This window comes from Sus scrofa, chromosome 6 (assembly GCF_000003025.6).
Source record: "Sus scrofa isolate TJ Tabasco breed Duroc chromosome 6, Sscrofa11.1, whole genome shotgun sequence".
NCBI classification, from domain to species: Eukaryota; Metazoa; Chordata; class Mammalia; order Artiodactyla; family Suidae; genus Sus; species Sus scrofa.
Window position 1 is genome coordinate 52,754,862 of NC_010448.4, and position 19,581 is coordinate 52,774,442.

At 43.8% G+C, this 19,581-nt stretch overlaps 1 protein-coding gene across 1 annotated transcript in view; it reads left to right on the forward strand.

Moving 5' to 3' along the window:
- ARHGAP35 (Rho GTPase activating protein 35) overlaps positions 1–19,581 on the forward strand; it is a 129,833-nt gene that overhangs the window by 43,399 nt on the left and 66,853 nt on the right. Inside the window, exons 2-3 of the mRNA XM_021094622.1 lie at positions 136–4,006; positions 19,391–19,535. Of these exons, the coding sequence (XP_020950281.1) occupies positions 323–4,006; positions 19,391–19,535 (3,829 nt within the window). The 5' untranslated portion in view covers positions 136–322. The remainder of the gene's footprint in view (positions 1–135; positions 4,007–19,390; positions 19,536–19,581) is intronic.

The window sequence follows — 19,581 nt, forward strand, 5'->3', positions numbered from 1 at the left end:
TTGAGCCCTGGTGCGTTTGATGTTTACCATAATTATTTGTCCAATAAGAAAATTGATTTTTGCTATCATTTGCTGATTAAAATTGGGTTTGAAATTATGATGCTGATAGGTTTTCTTTTTCCCTCCCTTATCTAGGAAGAAATGTTGGCTATTTGGCGATGAGAAGTAGCGAAAGCTGACCTCGTACTGGTGTACAAACACTACGAGACCTTAACACCTTGGCTTCGGGCTGCCCCACTTATAATGTCAGGAAGCCATTGGGTCCACTGGAAAACACTAATCTGATCTTGGAAGTGGCTGATCGTGGCAGGATGTGTCGACAATGATGATGGCAAGAAAGCAAGATGTCCGAATTCCCACCTACAACATCAGCGTGGTGGGATTGTCTGGGACGGAGAAGGAGAAGGGCCAGTGCGGCATTGGAAAGTCCTGTTTATGCAACCGCTTCGTGCGCCCAAGTGCTGACGAATTTCACTTGGACCATACCTCTGTCCTTAGCACCAGTGACTTTGGTGGGCGAGTGGTCAATAATGACCACTTTCTCTATTGGGGAGAAGTTAGCCGTTCCCTGGAGGATTGTGTGGAATGTAAGATGCACATTGTGGAGCAGACTGAATTCATTGATGATCAGACTTTTCAACCTCATCGAAGTACGGCCCTACAGCCCTATATCAAGAGAGCTGCTGCAACCAAGCTCGCATCAGCTGAAAAACTCATGTACTTTTGCACTGACCAGCTGGGGCTGGAGCAGGACTTTGAGCAGAAACAAATGCCAGATGGAAAGCTGCTAATTGATGGTTTTCTTCTTGGTATTGATGTTAGCAGGGGCATGAACAGGAACTTTGATGACCAGCTCAAGTTTGTCTCTAATCTCTACAATCAGCTTGCAAAAACAAAAAAGCCCATAGTGGTGGTCCTGACTAAGTGTGATGAGGGTGTTGAGCGGTACATTAGAGATGCACATACTTTTGCCTTAAGCAAAAAGAACCTCCAGGTTGTGGAGACCTCAGCAAGATCCAATGTAAATGTGGACTTAGCTTTCAGCACCTTAGTGCAACTCATTGATAAAAGTCGGGGGAAAACAAAAATCATTCCTTATTTTGAAGCTCTCAAGCAGCAGAGTCAGCAGATAGCTACAGCAAAAGACAAATATGAGTGGCTGGTGAGTCGCATTGTGAAAAACCACAATGAGAATTGGCTGAGCGTCAGCCGAAAGATGCAGGCCTCTCCTGAGTACCAGGACTATGTCTATCTGGAAGGGACTCAGAAAGCCAAGAAGCTTTTTCTCCAGCACATCCACCGCCTCAAGCATGAGCATATTGAGCGCAGAAGGAAGTTGTACCTGGCAGCCCTGCCGTTAGCTTTTGAAGCTCTTATACCCAATCTAGATGAAATAGACCACCTAAGTTGCATAAAAGCCAAAAAGCTCTTGGAGGCCAAGCCAGAATTCTTGAAGTGGTTTGTTGTGCTTGAAGAGACACCATGGGATGCCACCAGCCACATTGACAACATGGAGAATGAGCGGATTCCCTTTGACTTAATGGACACAGTCCCTGCAGAGCAGTTGTACGAGGCCCACTTAGAGAAGCTGCGGAATGAGAGGAAAAGAGCTGAAATGAGAAGGGCATTTAAAGAAAACCTGGAGACTTCTCCTTTCATAACTCCTGGAAAGCCTTGGGAAGAGGCCCGTAGTTTTATCATGAATGAAGATTTCTACCAATGGCTGGAAGAATCTGTATACATGGATATTTATGGCAAACACCAAAAGCAAATTATAGACAAAGCAAAGGAAGAGTTTCAGGAGTTACTTTTGGAATATTCGGAATTGTTTTATGAGCTGGAGCTGGATGCTAAGCCCAGCAAGGAGAAGATGGGTGTCATTCAAGACGTTCTGGGAGAGGAACAGCGATTTAAAGCATTACAGAAGCTCCAAGCAGAGCGTGATGCCCTTATTCTGAAGCACATTCATTTTGTGTACCACCCAACAAAGGAGACATGCCCTAGCTGCCCTGCCTGTGTGGACGCTAAGATTGAGCACTTGATTAGTTCTCGGTTTATCCGACCATCTGACCGGAATCAGAAAAACTCACTCTCGGACCCCAACATTGACAGAATCAACTTAGTGATCTTGGGCAAGGATGGCCTTGCACGAGAGTTGGCCAATGAGATTCGAGCTCTTTGTACAAATGATGACAAGTATGTAATAGATGGTAAAATGTATGAGCTCTCCCTTAGGCCAATCGAAGGGAATGTCAGGCTTCCTGTGAACTCTTTCCAAACACCAACATTTCAGCCGCATGGTTGTCTCTGCCTTTACAATTCAAAGGAATCTCTGTCCTATGTGGTAGAGAGTATAGAGAAGAGCAGGGAGTCCACCCTTGGCAGGCGAGATAATCACTTAGCCCATCTCCCCCTGACCTTAATTTTGGTGAACAAGAGAGGAGACACCAGTGGAGAGACCCTGCATAGCTTAATACAGCAAGGTCAGCAGATTGCAAGCAAACTTCAGTGTGTCTTTCTCGACCCTGCTTCTGCTGGCATTGGTTACGGACGCAATATTAACGAAAAGCAAATCAGTCAAGTTTTGAAAGGACTCTTAGACTCCAAGCGTAACTTGAACTTGGTCAGTTCTACTGCTAGCATCAAAGATCTGGCTGATGTTGACTTGCGAATTGTCATGTGTCTGATGTGTGGAGATCCTTTTAGTGCAGATGACATACTCTTTCCTGTCCTTCAGTCCCAAACCTGTAAGTCTTCCCACTGCGGAAGCAACAACTCTGTTTTACTTGAACTACCAATCGGACTACACAAGAAGCGCATTGAACTGTCAGTTCTTTCATACCATTCCTCATTTAGCATCAGAAAAAGCCGGTTGGTCCATGGATACATTGTTTTTTATTCAGCCAAACGTAAGGCCTCCTTGGCTATGTTACGTGCCTTTCTCTGTGAAGTGCAGGATATTATCCCCATTCAGCTGGTTGCACTCACTGACGGCGCTGTAGATGTCCTGGATAATGACCTGAGTCGGGAGCAGCTGACTGAGGGGGAGGAGATTGCTCAAGAAATTGATGGAAGGTTCACAAGTATCCCCTGTAGCCACCCCCAGCATAAACTTGAGATCTTCCACCCATTTTTTAAAGATGTGGTGGACAAAAAGAACATAATCGAGGCTACTCACATGTACGACAACGCTGCGGAGGCCTGCAGCACCACAGAAGAGGTGTTTAACTCCCCTCGGGCTGGCTCTCCACTCTGCAACTCAAACCTGCAGGATTCGGAAGAAGATAGCGAGCCGCCTTCTTACAGCCTGTTTCGAGAAGACACATCACTCCCCTCTCTCTCCAAAGACCATTCTAAGCTCTCCATGGAACTGGAGGGAAATGATGGGCTGTCTTTCTTCATGAGCAATTTTGAGAGTAAACTGAACAACAAAGTACCTCCGCCAGTCAAACCAAAGCCTCCTGTCCATTTTGAAATTACAAAGGGGGATCTGTCTTATTTAGACCAAGGCCATAGAGATGGACAGAGGAAGTCTGTGTCTTCTAGCACCTGGCTACCTCCAGATGGGTTCGATCCTTCTGATTATGCTGAACCCATGGATGCTGTGGTCAAGCCAAGGAATGAAGAAGAAAACATATACTCCGTGCCCCATGACAGCACCCAAGGCAAAATCATCACCATTCGGAATATCAACAAAGCCCAGTCCAATGGCAGTGGGAATGGTTCCGATAGCGAAATGGACACCAGCTCTCTGGAGCGAGGTCGTAAGGTATCCATTGTGAGCAAGCCAGTATTGTACAGGACGAGATGCAGCCGCCTGGGGAGGTTTGCTAGTTACCGAACCAGCTTCAGTGTGGGGAGCGATGATGAGCTTGGGCCCATCCGGAAGAAAGAGGAGGATCAGGCATCCCAGGGCTATAAAGGGGACAATGCTGTCATTCCGTATGAGACAGATGAAGACCCGCGGAGGAGGAATATTCTTCGCAGTCTAAGAAGGAACACTAAGGTAAGACACAAGCTTAGGAATGAGTCATAGGAGTGTCTTGGTGTCCACAGTGTCTTGGTGAGAGTTCATTGATGGTGATGATTTTCAAGGGCAGCTTATTCTGGTAAAATGTGTGTGTGTGTTTTTACTCCTTGTTTGACTTAGCGTAAAAGAGTAGGCAGTGTCTCAGATAACTACTACTGGTAGCTCTCTCAAGTGGTGAGGACCTTGGATAGATAGTCCGAAATGTTTTTGTCCAAAGCAGTAATTAGGTAATTATCAAAATGAGCAGATCATGTAGAACTTCTCAGTGTCCCGACAAGTAGCCAAGCCAGTGACGATACGCTTGGTCTTTCTTCATTGAACACCAGAATCCAAAATCACGTGCCTCGGTCTTTGACTGCTAAACAAGCATTTTATCCATATACCTGTAAAATTCTTCTTCCCCTTGCTGATGTGTAAAGGTAGCTACATTGGGAATGTTGGATGCCTATTTTATTTGCACACATAAATTAGTGAAAGCTCTTCAAGTACATAAGATAACCTTGCCAATGCAAGTTATAAATTTGTCCCATATTTGTAAAATTGGAGTGCCCTCCAGCTCCTTAAGTGAGTTCCTACTACTATGAGTGAGAGCTTCAGATTTAATTTAGGGACCACAAGTGGGGCAGGAAGGGGGAAAAAGTAAATCATGCATGTTAGGAATGTCAGGCCTCTGTCGGATGTAGAGGAAAGAGTCCCAAATACAGCAGCAGAGGAAGTCCTTATCTTGTGTGGAATTGCGTTGTGCAGGGCAGTGTACCTTGTCCTCTTGGACTTAGGCTTTGACACAGGAAAAGTATTTCCCAACTTCTTCTCTTTTCCCATTTAGAGTTGGAGGAAATACCCATTGTGTTTCAGAAAAAGACATCTTGGTCACCACAACAGAACTCTGCTAGGGAGTTCCCACTGTGGCTCAGCGGGTTAATGGTCCAGCTTGTCTCTGTGGAGGCACCGGTTTAATCCCTGGCCCAGCGCAGTGGGTTAAAGGATCCAGCATTATGCATGAGCCCTCCCCCAGCACTGGTATACAGCCGGGTTTCTCTACCTTGAAAGCTTTTGCTCCTCTCCCTGCTGTGAAGTGGCAGAGAACAAAGCCACTTGTCTGAAAGTGTTTCAGAGAACTTTGGAAGAAAGGTTGCCCAAAACGTAGAAGACGTATTAAATCAGAAGGATCTAGAATCCAGGCTGTTGTGAGAGCTGACAATTCCATTGTAAAATACCATCTGGAGGCCAATTGTGCAGCTCATGCTGGTTAAGAGGGCCCTTGAAGATAGAGGAACATGGCGCCATGGAAAACCTTTTCACTTTGTATTCCCTGCGAGCATGGCATGCTCCTCAGTGTGACATTGGCCAGAGCTTCTAGAATTTTCTTACCTATGCAGTTTCAGAAAAAGCAGGGCAGTATCATTGTGGGTTCTGTTCTGCTCCCATTCTGAGCTGAATATTCATGAATATCATAGGCATTCTCCTGTTTGATTTCCCCTTGGTTTGTTTTTACATTTATATTCCGTCATCTACCTTCAGTATTTTGTTCTCCAAAGATTACCAGTGGGCAGACCCATGGAAGACAGTTCTTATTTAGAAAGCCGGAAAGTAGCCTGACCAGCCCCCCAGTATTTCCCCGGAGCTCTCCTCTTTAATACCAGAATCCAAACATTTTGGATGTTTAGACTTGCTTCTCTTCCTCCTCCACTCCCAGTGAAGTCTGTTGCCAGCACAGCTGATCTAAATGCTGACAGTTTTCTAATTGTGGGGGTGTTTGCACACCTGGGAATTAGGAAGATGGCATAATATCACACTGTGAATCATAACTATTTTCCTGACTTCCAGCTACATTTTTTGTTTGGCTCTGCCCACGGCATGTGAAAGTTCCTGGGCCAGGGATTGAACTCTTGACACAGCATCAGCCCAGGCTGCTGCAGTGACAGGGCCAGATCCTTAACCAGCTGAGCCAAAAGAGAACTCCTCCAGCTACCTTTTTCTTTTATAATGACCATGCCCTCAGCACATGGAGTTCCTGGGCCAGGGATGAAATGGGAGGTGCAGCTGTAATTTATGTCCCACTTTTGGCAACACCGTATCCTTTAACCCACTGCACCAGACAGGAAATTGAATCTGCATCTCCACGGCAACCTGAGCTGCTGCAGTCAGATTCTTAACCCACTGCATCATAGTGGGAACTCTTCTAACAACTTTTTTTTTTTCCTTCTCCTTTTTAGGGCTGCCCCTGTGGCATATGGAGGTTCCCAGGCTAGGGATCAAATTAGAGCTACAGCTGCTGGCCTGCACCACAGCCACAGCCACGTCAGATCTGAGCTGAGTGTGGAACCTACACCACTGCTTAAGGCAACACCAGATTCTTAACCCACTGAGTGAGGCCAGGGATTGAACCTGCGTCCTCATGGATCATAGTCAGATTCGTTTCCATTGAGCCAGGATGGGAACTCCTAACGACATTTTTAATACTGTTGAAAATAATACTTTTAAAATACATACCCAAATAAGCTGTGCTTTAAAGAGTATGCTCAGCAGAAAACAGCTGGTTACAGTGAACCTCTGAGGTAGCTGCCTCCATGCTGTCATAATGAGCACTTCCTTAACCTAGAACTTCCTTATGCTGGGTGGCTAGGTCATCATGCAACAAGTGATCGACTTCCCATCTATATTAGTTATTATGGGCCACACCTCTTCAAGTCAGATAAGAGTGATACCTCTGGCCCAAGAGCAATAGCGTGCCAGAAGTCATTTAGGAGTATCCTTTGGAAAGAGTGAGTAAAAGGTGAGGCTGTCTTCTTCCTGACTTGGAAGATGGTGCATAGCTGCTTTGTCATCCTAATGCAGAGATAAGCAAAGCCTTCATTCAGTTCCCTGTTGGAGCAAACCTCCTATTGCTGCCTTTAAGAAATCAGACTGACACTTGTTTTACTGGAAAAGCAAGATACCATGGAGCAGAGAATGCCAAGCCAGCCCCTACATGGGGCATTTGGCCTTTGATTTTTTTTTTTTTGGCATGACAAAGCAGTACAGTATTTGAAGTGAGGGGTGAACCAGTTGGTAATGGAAAACACACTTAGTCCCTCTTGCATGCCAGACATCACTGGGGAAATGGCACTGATCCTTCTTGCCCAGACCTTAGTGCCCAGTCGAGGCAGCAAGACCTGCACAGCCTCTGAAAATAGGTAGTCTGCCTAGGAGGGCATGGGGAGAGGGGCTGTGTTGGGGCAGAGCAGAAATCCTGTGCTGGATGTTGTTAAGGTGGTATCGTCTGTGGCGATTAGGCGCTCAGGCTCTAGGAATCAGGGGACCTAAAGTCAAATCCCAACTCCTCCACTTCCTTGCTGGGCCTTTAGGCACATGATTCACCTCTCCCAACTCCCTTTTGCAAAAGGGGCGAACGTAGTAGTGGCACCTTCCTTGTATGTTATGAGAAATAGAATGAGATTATGCTTGTAAAACACTGAGCATACTGCATGCTGTATTATTATTGTTTAACTTGACCTTGGAAAATAAGTAGAACTTAAGTGATGTGAGGTAAGGAAAGGCTTGAAGGAGAAAATAAGCATGTTGTATTGAAGGAAAGGAGAAAACTGCTCTGGTCTAGCTGAGGGCTTGATGGACCCACATTGTCCCTACCTTTTGTATAATTTTTAACCCCCTGTGTTACTTAGCTGCTTTCTCAGCCCTCATCCTAGCAGCACCCCTAACAATAATAACAATAGGAGTTCCCGTCTTGGCACAGTGGCAACTAATCCGACTAGGAACCATGAAGTTGTGGGTTCGATCCCTGGCCTCACTCAGTGGGTTAACGATCTGGCGTTGTCATGAGCCGTGGTGTAGGTTGCAGATATGGCTCGGATCCTGTGTTGCTATGGCTGTGGTGTAGGCCAGCAGCTCCAGCTCTAGTGGGACTCCTAGCTTGGGAACCTCCATGTGCTGTAGGTGTGGCCCTAACAAGCAAAATAATAATAATAACAACAACAAAAAGTTGTGCTCTGGGTACTTGTGTGATGTAGGTAAAGAATTGCTTGGCGCCCTTGGCTAACTTGTTAGATTAGCTCCTTACTGTAAAATTGAAGTTGGAGTAAGGGAATCGCTTTCCTTTCTACTAATGAAAGTGCAAACTGTAAAGCTGATTCTCATTCTGGTTCCTTTTCCCAGCTGAACCATTAGCAACTCACCCTCATAGTGGGAGCCTTCCGCACTCAGCTGAATGAGATTGAAAATCTACGACTGCACTTCAGTGGGGTCCATGAATAGATGCTTTGTCTGTGAAGAGGTGTCGTTGCACATGGTCTCTGTCTCACAGTGCCATGCGTTTGCAAAGATGAGATCAGGACCAGCAGGGTCTTAATTTGAAGCCAAAAACCAATCTGGGGTGCCTTGCTCCACAAAATGTGCTCTTTGGGCAAGCCCAAATTGCTGAATTTAGTGTGCTTGACCACAGATGTAAAGGGAAGATATTATTGGCTATTTACCCTACTATCTGTTGTGTTCTTATTTTGTGTTTAAAAAAAAAAAAAAAAAGACAAAACAGAATGATAAAGAAAATCTTTCACTTACTGCAACCACATGACAAGACAACCTATTGAAAAGCAAACCAATTCAATCACGCATTGTTTGGTCTATAAGGCACCAAGTAACCAGTTTGACAGTTTGTGTCCCCCCCAGTGAATTGGCTTATTTCATTGGATTCAGTGAATTGGCTGGTTGTTGTGGCTTTGTGTGGACACAGCTCTCATTTTGTGAGGCCTAGAACAGAGTTAAAGTCTCTAGTGTGAATAAAAACCAGCTGGGGAATTGGACTGCTCACTCCCTAGGGAGGGATGTAGCATTTTGACAGACAAGCTGAATGGTATGAAATATGAGCTCTTTGTAACCTGCTCAGGAAAGGCCCTCAGTGTTTGCTTCAGAAAAGACCATTTCTACTCAGCTGTAAGGCCAAATAAATACCTTGGTCTTAGAAATGGTGTGGGGTTGCAAACTTGACCTTGGATTTTCTGATTTCCCCAGAGAATTTTATCTTTTAAAAGAAGTACTTTTGCTCCAGAGCACATGTTCATACAGTCTTTTTTTTTTTTTTTTTTTTTTTTTTTTTAAGATTTTATTTATTTTTTTAGGGCCGTGCCTACAGCATATGGAGGTTCTCAGGCTAGGGGTCCAATTGGAGCTGTAGCTGCTGGTCTACACCACAGTCACAGCAACTTGGGATCCACACTGTTTTTGACCTACACCATAGCTCACAGCAACACCAGATCCTTAACCCTCCAAGCAAGGCCAGGGATTGAACCTGTGTCCTCATGGATGCCAGTCAGGTTTGTTAACCGATGAGCCATGTCGGGAACTCCTATTTATTTATTTATTTGATGGCCATAACCACGGTATGTGGAAATTTGCAGGCCACAGATTGAATCTGAGCTGCAGCTGCAACCTCCATTGCAACTGTGGCATCACTGGTTCCTTTAATTTACTGCTCTGGGCCAGGGATTGAACCCTCACTGAGGGTTAACCGACTGAGCCACGGCAGGAACTCCTCATTCATTCTTTTAGGAAGGAAACATTCAACTCAATGCATGGGCATTGGTGAGCACTTATATGCCTGGCATTGTGCTAAGAAGCATATGTGTGGTCGTTGTGTTCATCTAGTTTACAGTCACAGGGATGGTAGATTTTATACATGTATTTATGTGCATTTTGAATGGTAGCAGAGAAGAGGTACAGGGTGCTAAGAAATTACATAGAAAGGAGTTTTATCCTCAACTAGGATATCTGGATAAGCTCCTCAAGAAAATGATATATAAGGAGTTCCTGTCATGGCTAAGCAGAAACAAATCTGACCAGCATCCATGAGGATGCAGGTTTGAGCCCTGCATTGCCGTGAGCTGTGGTATATAGGTCGCAGACGTGGCTCAGATCTGGCATTGCTGTGGCTGTAGCTGTGGTGTTGGCTGGCAGCTGTAGCTCCAATTAGACCCCTAGCCTGAGAACCTCCATATGCCCCGGGTGCAGCCCTAAAAAGCAAAAAAAGAAAAAAGAAAATGATATATAAAGCTGAGACCTAAAGGGTGAAACAGGCAAAATCAGTGTAGATGGAGGCTTCCTTTTGAGAAAACAGTATGGAACTGGAGCTGTCTCTGTATACATGGCATATGCAGAGACTTGAAAGAAATCTAAAGTGGCTACTGCAGAGAGTGAGGGAGAGCCAGGCTGAATAACAGGGAGCTGCAGATCCTATGTGAAGGATTTTGTACTTTCCTATATTTATTGAATACCTACTGTGTGCCAAGTACAATACCAGGTATTTTCACATCAATTTTTCATCTCTTTCTCAGTCCTAATGAAGAGATTTTTTTCCCCCCGCCACAGAGTGCAATGGCTTGATATGGGGTCCCAGTTCCCAGGCCAGGGATTGAACCTGGGCCACAGCAGTGAAAACACCAAGTCCTAACCACTAGACCATCAGGGAACTCTTTTAATGAAGTGATTTTTAAATCCTGGTTTTAGAGATGAGGAAACTGAGGCTCAGTGCAATTAAACACCTTACCCAAGTTAGTGTCATGACTAAGTGGAGGAGTTGAGATTTGGGAACCCCATTTTCCTGACTTGCACTTCCAGTGATTTTTTATTTCTTTTTTTTTTTTTTTTTTTTTTTTGTCTTTTTGCCATTTCTTGGGCCGCTCCCGCGGCATATGGAGGTTCCCAGGCTAGGGGTCAAATTGGAGCTGGAGCTGCCAGCCTACGCCAGAGCCACAGCAACGCAGGATCCGAGCCAAGTCTGCAACCTACACCACAGCTCACGGCAACGCTGGATCCTTAACCCACTGAGCAAGGGCAGGGACCGAACCCGCAACCTCATGGTTCCTAGTCAGATTCGTTAACCACTGCGCCACGACGGGAACTCCCCAGTGATTTTTTAAAGTCCAGTCTCCAAGAAAGATGGTGATATTCCATAGCCAGGCACACATTTGGACCACTCCATCCAGTCAATTTGTTCATTTTGGACATAGGACTTTGGTTGTTATCTAAAAACATCTATTTCCCCACACTGCCCTCTAAGAACAACATGGTGCTCTTCGTTTCTAGCTTCAGTGTCTACTTAGTAGAGGACAAAAAGGCATGGAGACACTGAAATAGCAACTGGAAAAATTGTTTTGGACTGGTGTCACTCGTTTCTTAGTTTATTTTAAGCCGAAAGAACTGCTGTAGTTTGTTTTTTTTGGTGACAAAAATAGTCTATCTTTAACTATCTGCCTTAGTTTACAGCACACCTGTTCTTAAAAAAAAAAAAAAAAAAAAAAAATTACAATAGGCAACCCAAATCTATTTTTCAGAGAACAGAGAACTGCTCTGATCTTCTCTAAGCCAGTTTGTTCTCCTCTACCACCTAGTGATACTGAAGTATCTTTGTAGGAACTCAGATTATTTCTTTTTTTCTTTCTTTTTTTTTTTTTTTTTTTTTTTTTTTTTTTTTTTTTTTTTGGCCGCTCCTGCTGCATATGGAGGTTCCCAGGCTAGGGGTCAAATTGGAGCTGTAGCCACCAGCCTATGCCAGAGCCACAGCAACCTGGGATCCGAGCCACATGTGCAACCTACACCACAGCTCACGGCAACGCCGGATCCTTAACCCACTGAGCAAGGGCAGGGACCAAACCCGCAACCTCATGGTTCCTAGTCGGATTTGTTAACCACTGCACCATGACAGGAACTCCCAGAACTCAGATTATTTCAACCAAGTCAGGAATTACCTCTACTTCCACGGAGTCTAGATTGAGTGTTGAATTCAGGCAGGAATGTTTATAAACATTTCCTAGAACTAGTGGACCCTCTTCTCTGCTTAACTCCCTATTGCATTGGTCATTCGTTCTGAGAAAGCAACAGGGATTGACCCAGATTCATACCTTTAGAGACCAAAAAGCTATGGTCTTGGTTTATCTGGGGCCTATGAGGGGATGACATACCTCTCTTTTTGCATCATGCAAGAGGGAGGGTCAGGGATGCTAGGAGACTTTGTGCTACTTCCTGTTTCATCCCTAAATAAAGATGCTCCAAGTTGGTGAGTGACTGGGTCATAGCAATAACTGCAGGCTTGAAGGAGACAAGGCTAATAATAAGTACATTTATGCTTTCATAATAGACTTTGCCAGTAAGAACAAATCCACCCTCAGGTTTTCTCTGAAATGTGGGCTTAGATTTTTTTTTTCAGAGCCAGAGGGGGAGCACCAGTCAGCCAAGAGTACATTTGGGGCCTGAGCAAGGAGCTTAATTGAAAATGTCCTGTTGAAGAGGTGTTGAAAATAGAGAATTACCACCAAACTGAAAGCTGTGATGCTGGACTGTAGAATATGGTAAAGCACTTCAGGGGAAACCCAGAGTAATGTAGGTTATGGAATCTTTTTGTTTTCCTAAGGTTTCTACCAGTTATGGTTTAGTCCAGGGTGTTTGACTACACAACTTGGCAGACCATCTGCCTGATCCTCTTGGGCTCTGCTTCTATCAGTTTCACTGTCAAGAGGGAGAATTGCCCTATTCAGAGGACACTGTCCCTATTCCAGTGGGGACATTCTGTATATGACATTCCTCCTGAAAAAACAAAAAAACTTTATTAGGTGTGTTACATGTGTAAGGGTATTTATGGAGATAGGAGAGCATATTTGAGGTTGATAGTTTTGGATCACTAAATAGCTGTGCCTGCTGTTTCCGTAGAAGACAGAGTATTCTTTGTCCAGAAAAGGTGGCTGACCTCTTCATTGAAATCATGGGAGACTCTTTTTTGCTTTTGTGGCTCAACTGGTACTTATCTGATATCTAGGTCACCTTCACTTGCTGTGGATATATATCTTCTCTTACCAGTTAGAGTGTAAGTTCATTGAGGGTGAGAGATTTGCTGATATTTGCTTTGCTGCTAGTTTGTTATGTAGCCTTAGGTATAATTCATTAAAAGGGAAAAACACCTAGATTCCTACACTCTAGGAACTTAGGCCATTAGGAAAATGGTCATATGCGCATTGTTGATGACTCTCCCTTGATCACTACTCACAGAGTGATGCAGGAAACTTATTACCTCATCTGTTTTTTATTTGTTTGTTTGTTTTGCTTTTTAGGGCCTCACGCAGGCATGTGAAGATTCCTGGGCTAGGGGTTGAATCGGAGCTACAGCTGCCGGCCTACCCCACAGCCACAGCCACATCAGATCTGAGCCGTGTCTGCGACCTGCACCACAGCTCACGGCAACGCCAGACCCTTAACCCACTGATTGAGGCCAGGGATCGAACCTTCGACCTCATGGTTCCTAGTCAGATTCGCTTCCGCTGCGCCACCATGGGAACTCCTCATCTGTTTTTTAAAAGGGAGTCTGTGATACAGTGTTGTCAGTATGAATAAGACATTCTGAAGCCCACCATCTCACATCCTAGTAAGAGCAGCACAATGTTAGCAGAAGAAAAAAATACTCTGTACCCACAGAAATACTCCTCCGTCTTAGCTAAACTTGAAAAAATATAAAGAAACATTGGCCTTGTACGTTATTGGAAACTTTTTAATTCAAGAAATTGATTGTCAGTCACACCTCAGGCTCTGGAACCTGGTTATCTTACAGGCTGATAGAAGGGGTCCTTCTCTTAGCTGTTTCCTAATCTTTAGCTGCCATTCTAATCTTATTCTTGCCCCTGTGGACTTGAAGGAACTATGGAGAGGACTTACTATCCCATAAGCAGATGGCAGACATCTTAACTCTGCCAGAGTCAGGAGTTTCCCCTTTATGCTCTTTCTTGTTTCAGAAAGGCCGAGAGGCCAGAGGCAAATTCCAGTCACTGTTCTCCATGGCGCAACACTGGCATAAACTATTGGGTTCATTTCTTTATTTCCTATGCCACCTGATTAGTATCAAGACTAAGAATCAGGCGTGTTTTTAAGGACACTATGAAGTAAAGAACAATGGACTGTATTATTCATTCCAAAAATACCTACCGAGGAATTCATGTTGTGGCATAGCAGGTTAAGAATCCTACCAGTATCCATGAGGATGATGATGTGATACCTAGCCTCACTCAGTGGGTTAAGGATCTGGCATTGCTGCAGGCTGTGGCATAGGTCGCAGACTCGGCTCCGATCTGATGTGGCTGTGGCTGTGGTATAGGCTGGCAGCTGCAGCTCTGATTCGACCCCTAGCCCCAGAACTTCCATATGCCCCAGGTGAGGCCCTAAAAAGAAAAAAATCTATTCAGAGGGCAAGGTGAAGTTGATTTTAACTGATGCAGCCCTCTGTTTGTGTCAGCGGTGTTTCATCATGGAGATGGTTTATGTAGGGGAAAGAACATGGGGCTTTGGCATTCATAGATCACTGGCCTCTGAATCCTGGCTCTCTCAGTGCTGGGTGTGAATCTCTGTGAGCCTCTGTTTTTTCATTTGTAAAATGAAGTTAGTAACTGTTCCCTTGAAGAGTGGTTGTGAGGTTTCAAATAACTGTGCAGAGCACCCGGCACAGTGTAAATGGCCACGTTTGGTTAATCACTGTTATCTTCCATTTTTGACCCAGCCAGACTCCAAACTTAGAGGCACAGATGTGTAGATTGTTCTCAGGGCTTGATTTCTTTGGCTAGACGCTTTTTGCAGTCCAGTCTGTTAATGAGTGTCCCCAGAAGAAGATGGATGTTGGGATGGTGTTACTTTCTTCTCTCCAAGGACCTGCTGCTAACAGAGTGCTCCACTGACTCCCTAATGAGTGACACATGTCTGACCTGGGACTGAGACATCTGCCAGGCTACTCAGAAGAATGGCATTTCCATCTTGACAATTGCCCCGTAACCCTTCAGATGCCTGAGGTGGTGCTTGTCCTATCAACAGTCTAGCCCAGTTCTTGGCATGCACCACAAAGTCTGATTTCCTTCTTAAAAAGGTTTAGAGTTAGTTATGCAAGAATCCCTGCCTGATTTTTTAATACCCTAAAGAGGTTTCAGTTAATTCAAGGAAGTATTTTGACATTCTGTAAAGCAGAGTTTGTTTAAATCTTAGACAGAATGAGAATGAATACACATGTCATTCAGCAAGGGGATTTGATGCCAAAGCTTACTCTCTGTTTTATAAGAAAAAGTACTGATCTCAGACTCTTGGAGGTGAGAGGGATGAGAACAGTTCTCTCGCGTAGCCTTCCATCCAGCAGAATCTCTTTGCAATGAGAGTGGAACATAGGTTGCAGCCTTGGCTTTGATTACTTACAGAGCAGTCCTTTCCTTCTTAAACAGCGGGGGTTTGTTTTTTTAAATTTCTCTGGTCAGATTTACCTCTTTGTCTTCTCTCTCCCAAGAGTCTTGACTGTACAAAAGAATCTGTTCTTTTTCCAAGAGATAGTCCTGTAGCTTTTTGAAATAGCTGTCAGAGTATCCCATTCTTGGCTTGTCCAGCGTAAAAATCCCTGGTATTTTACGTGAGTCTTCATTACCTTTAGACATTCTTCAGATTGGCAGTGTACCCTTAATCATTTATTTGATCATTTATTCATTCTGTGTATCCTAAGAACTTTCAGAAGGCATTGAGCTGCACTGGTTAAGAGTGCAGGTTTTTGTTTTTTCTTTTTTTTTTAATTTATTTTAAATTACTCAAATGAATTTATCACATCTGTAGTCGTATAATGATCATAACAATCTGATTTCACAAGATTTCCATCTCACAGCCCAAGCACATCCCCCCACCCCACAAACTGTCTCCTCCAGAGACCATAAGTTTTTCAATGTCTGTGAGTCAGCATCTGTTCTGCAAAAAAGTTCAGTCTGTCCTTTTTTCAGATTCCAAATGTCAGTGAAAGCATTGGATGTTGGTGTCTCATTGTATGGCTGACTTCACTTAGCATGATAGTTTCTAGGTCCATCCATGTTGCTAAAAGTGCTGGTATTTCATTCTTTTTAATGGCCGAGTAATATTCCATTGTGTATAGGTACCACATCTTCTTGATCCACTCCTCTGTCGATGGACATTTAGGATGTTTCCATGTTTTGGCTATCGTAAATAGTGCTGCAATGAACATTGGAGTACGTGTGTCTTTGCGAGTCGTGGTTTTCTCTGGATAGATGCCCAGGAGTGGGACTGCTGGATCAAATGGTAGTTCTATGTTTAGTTTAGTTTTCTGAGGACTCTCCATACTGCTTTCCACAGTGGTTGCACCCATTTACAATCCCACCAACAGTGTATGAGGGTTCCTTTTTCTCCACACCCTCTCCAGCACTTCTTGTTTGTAGACGTTTTGATGATGGCCATTCTGACTCGTGTAAGGTGGTACCTCAGAGTGGTTTTATTTGCATCTCTCTAATAATGAGTGATGTTGAACATCCTTTCATGTGTTTCTCAGCCATCAGTATGTCTTCTTTGGTGAATTGTCTGTTTAGATCTTCTGCCCATTTTTTGATAGGGTAAGAGTGCAGGTTTTGTAGTCAGAACTGACTTGGGGCAAGTAACTGAATTGTTCTGGGATTTGGCTTCTTCATCTATAAAGTGGAGTTTTAACACCCTTACCCACAGATCTTTTGTGGGTCTGGAATGAAATAATACATATAAAGAATTTAAACACGGCTCTAGTACTTAATTAGTATTCAGCTGATGGAGGCTGAATTTTCTAGCCAACTTAGATTGTTAAAACATACCCCATCATCTTGTTTTCTAGTATTGAGAGGGTGGAGGGAGTATAAGATTAAAATATAATTTATCGTCTGGTTGCTAGAACTGTGGTCAGAAGGCGTTATAGTGATTAGAAATAGCTTCTTTGCAGCTCTCTTAAAGTTCCTTTTTTTTTTTTTTTTAAATTCCTTTACAACAGTTTATTTGGAAGCCTCAAGGTGCTATTGAAAAACAATACTATTGTTATGTTAGTTTTGACAGACCAATTCTGCCTCATTGATTTTGGCCAAAAGAATGTCACTTAAATCCAGATGGTCTTCCTTGTGTATTCAGATTCTGCAGCTAATAGTTGAAATGGTGTGGCATTTTTCAGGGAGAACTTTGCTTGACTTATTGATATCTGGTTGCTGCACTGTGTAACAATAGAAAACACCCCCTCTCTTTCCTTTAGTAACAGCTCACATTATTGGGACTTGTATACACTAGGCACTGAACCATTTCTAGTACATCACATCATTTCACCCTCAGGAGCACCTCGTGAGGAGGGTACTGTCCCCAGGATGCTAAGTCACGGAACTTGTCAGAATTCAACACCAGGACTGTTCGATTTGAAAGCCTAATTTTTATTTATTTATTATTTATTTATTTATTTATTTATTTTGCCATGCCTGTGGCATGTGGAAGTTTCCGGGCCAGAGATCGAACCCATGCAGTGACACCACCAGATCCTTAACCCAATGCGCCACAAGGGAACTCTTGTGAAAGCTTAAATTCTTCATGTTGTGCTCTGAGTAGAAGATGCTAGGGAGAGAGTCTAGATTGTTTACATTGATTTCATGTGAAGATAAAATCATTAATCATTAATTGTTTTCCTTCTTTGGTTAAAAAAAAAAGTCTGTAGTCAGAGCCCAATTGTCTCAGGCGGTCTATAAGGGAGACAGCAGCAGTACCACCCTCAGGCAACCTGAGAGAAGAGTCACTGGTTTTACCAGAAGTGGGTATATTTCAGTGACAAGGGCGAGAGACAGGCTGCGTGGAGTACACTTCCTTCCCTGGGACTCAGATCCATTGACATTGCCTTGCAGTGCCCCATACCAGATCTGTTAGCAGGCTGTGTGAGGACTGGATTTCTCTTGCCTCGGAGTTGTCATTTCAGATAATGTCAGCCAGCAGCCCAGAAATGCCCTGGTTCCTTCTTTCATGTATTTTTTTTCCTCAGCTTTTCTGGTTTGCCCAGGAAGTCCTCAGTGAATCTCAGACTAAACAGGAAGTGATTTCTTTCCATATAAAGGGGTACCAGAAAGAATGAGGGTGAGCTGTCCCCTTTAGCAGATTTTATGCAAAGATCCCTAAATACTCTTAAGTTTATATGTTGGGCATATCTGTAAATAAACCTGCCTTTCTAAATTGAGCTTGTTAACTTAGACATGAAACCAAATTGCTGAGATTCTCCTGGGTCCTAAGTGGACCTTGATTCTGGTTACCCTCCTCTTCAGTAGGTATTTTAACAAAGGGCCAAAATGTTTGGAGTATTTCTCTCGCTTTAGGGAATTTACCATTTGTTTAGAGCATTTTTTTCCCTCATATGATCTTCAAAATAAAAGGATTGAATAATTTTGGAACAAAATATCTCAATAATGTTTATGAGCATGGGCTTGGGAGTCAGACCTTCCTGGGCTTGAATCCCAGCTCGATCACTGACTAGCTGTGTCATTTAGGCATGTGAGACCTTTTTTCCTTGGTAAAATGGAATGTTGTAAATTTTAGCAGAAATAATATCTAGGATTTGCTTGGCACATAGTAAGCTCTCAAGTAGTTGTCACTGCTGCTGCTACTCCTGCTACATGAGGAAGGTGACCGCTGGGAAGGAAAAGACAAAGAATGATCTTATTTGTCATGTCTGATTAGTTGGTTTTCCCTTTCCTAATGCAGAAGCCATTGGGAATTAACCCCAGGCTGATGTAGCAGAGGGAATTCTTCCTTGGGGCTTTCAGCAGAATGCATACTCTCTCTTTTCTGGAAGGAGGAAATTATTAGGTTTCAATTTCACTTTTTAGGCTTTTTAATATATTTTAGCCATCTTTATGTGTATACTATCTATTGTCTGTTTGGGATGTTTGGAAGACTTCCTGTTTATTCCATTGCATCCCTGGTAAAGGATGCTGGGCTGCCATCTATCTCATTATTACTGAATAAACATGGCCTGCTTCTTATGAACACCTTTGTTCTGCTCATGCAGTTTCACACTCAAGATGTGACTGTGTGGCAACTTGCTGTCATCTTTTGTGATATTTGGAGGCTGGAAAATAGGAGATTATTGAGATGAGTAAGTGGGTCTCTATCCTCCTTGGACTCTTTCTTTTTTTTTTTTTTTTTTTTTTTTTTTGTCTTTTTGCTATTTCTTTGGGCCGCTCCCGAGGCATATGGAGGTTCCCAGGCTAGGGGTCGAACAGGAGCTGTAGCCACTGGCCTACGCCAGAGCCACAGCAACGCGGTATCTGAGCCACGTCTGCAACCTACACCACAGCTCACGGCAACATCAGATCGTTAACCCACTGAGCAAGAGCAGGGACCAAACCCGCAACCTCGTGGTTCCTAGTCAGATTCGTTAACCACTGCGCCACGATGGGAACTCCCCTCCTTGGACTCTTTCTAATAATTTCCATACCACTGAGTTCCCCTCTGGAAGCCTTGCTGATGTTTGAGTTGTGTGTTGAGACTTACTTTGTTTTTGTGCTTTCTTTTCTTTCTTCTGGACAGAAACCAAAGCCAAAACCCCGGCCATCCATCACAAAGGCAACCTGGGAGAGTAACTATTTTGGGGTGCCCTTAACAACTGTGGTGACTCCAGAGAAGCCGATTCCTGTTTTTATTGAGAGATGTATTGAATACATTGAAGCCACAGGTAAGTGTTAATCTCAGAGCTTCACTGTATACAAGATGCTTTCTAG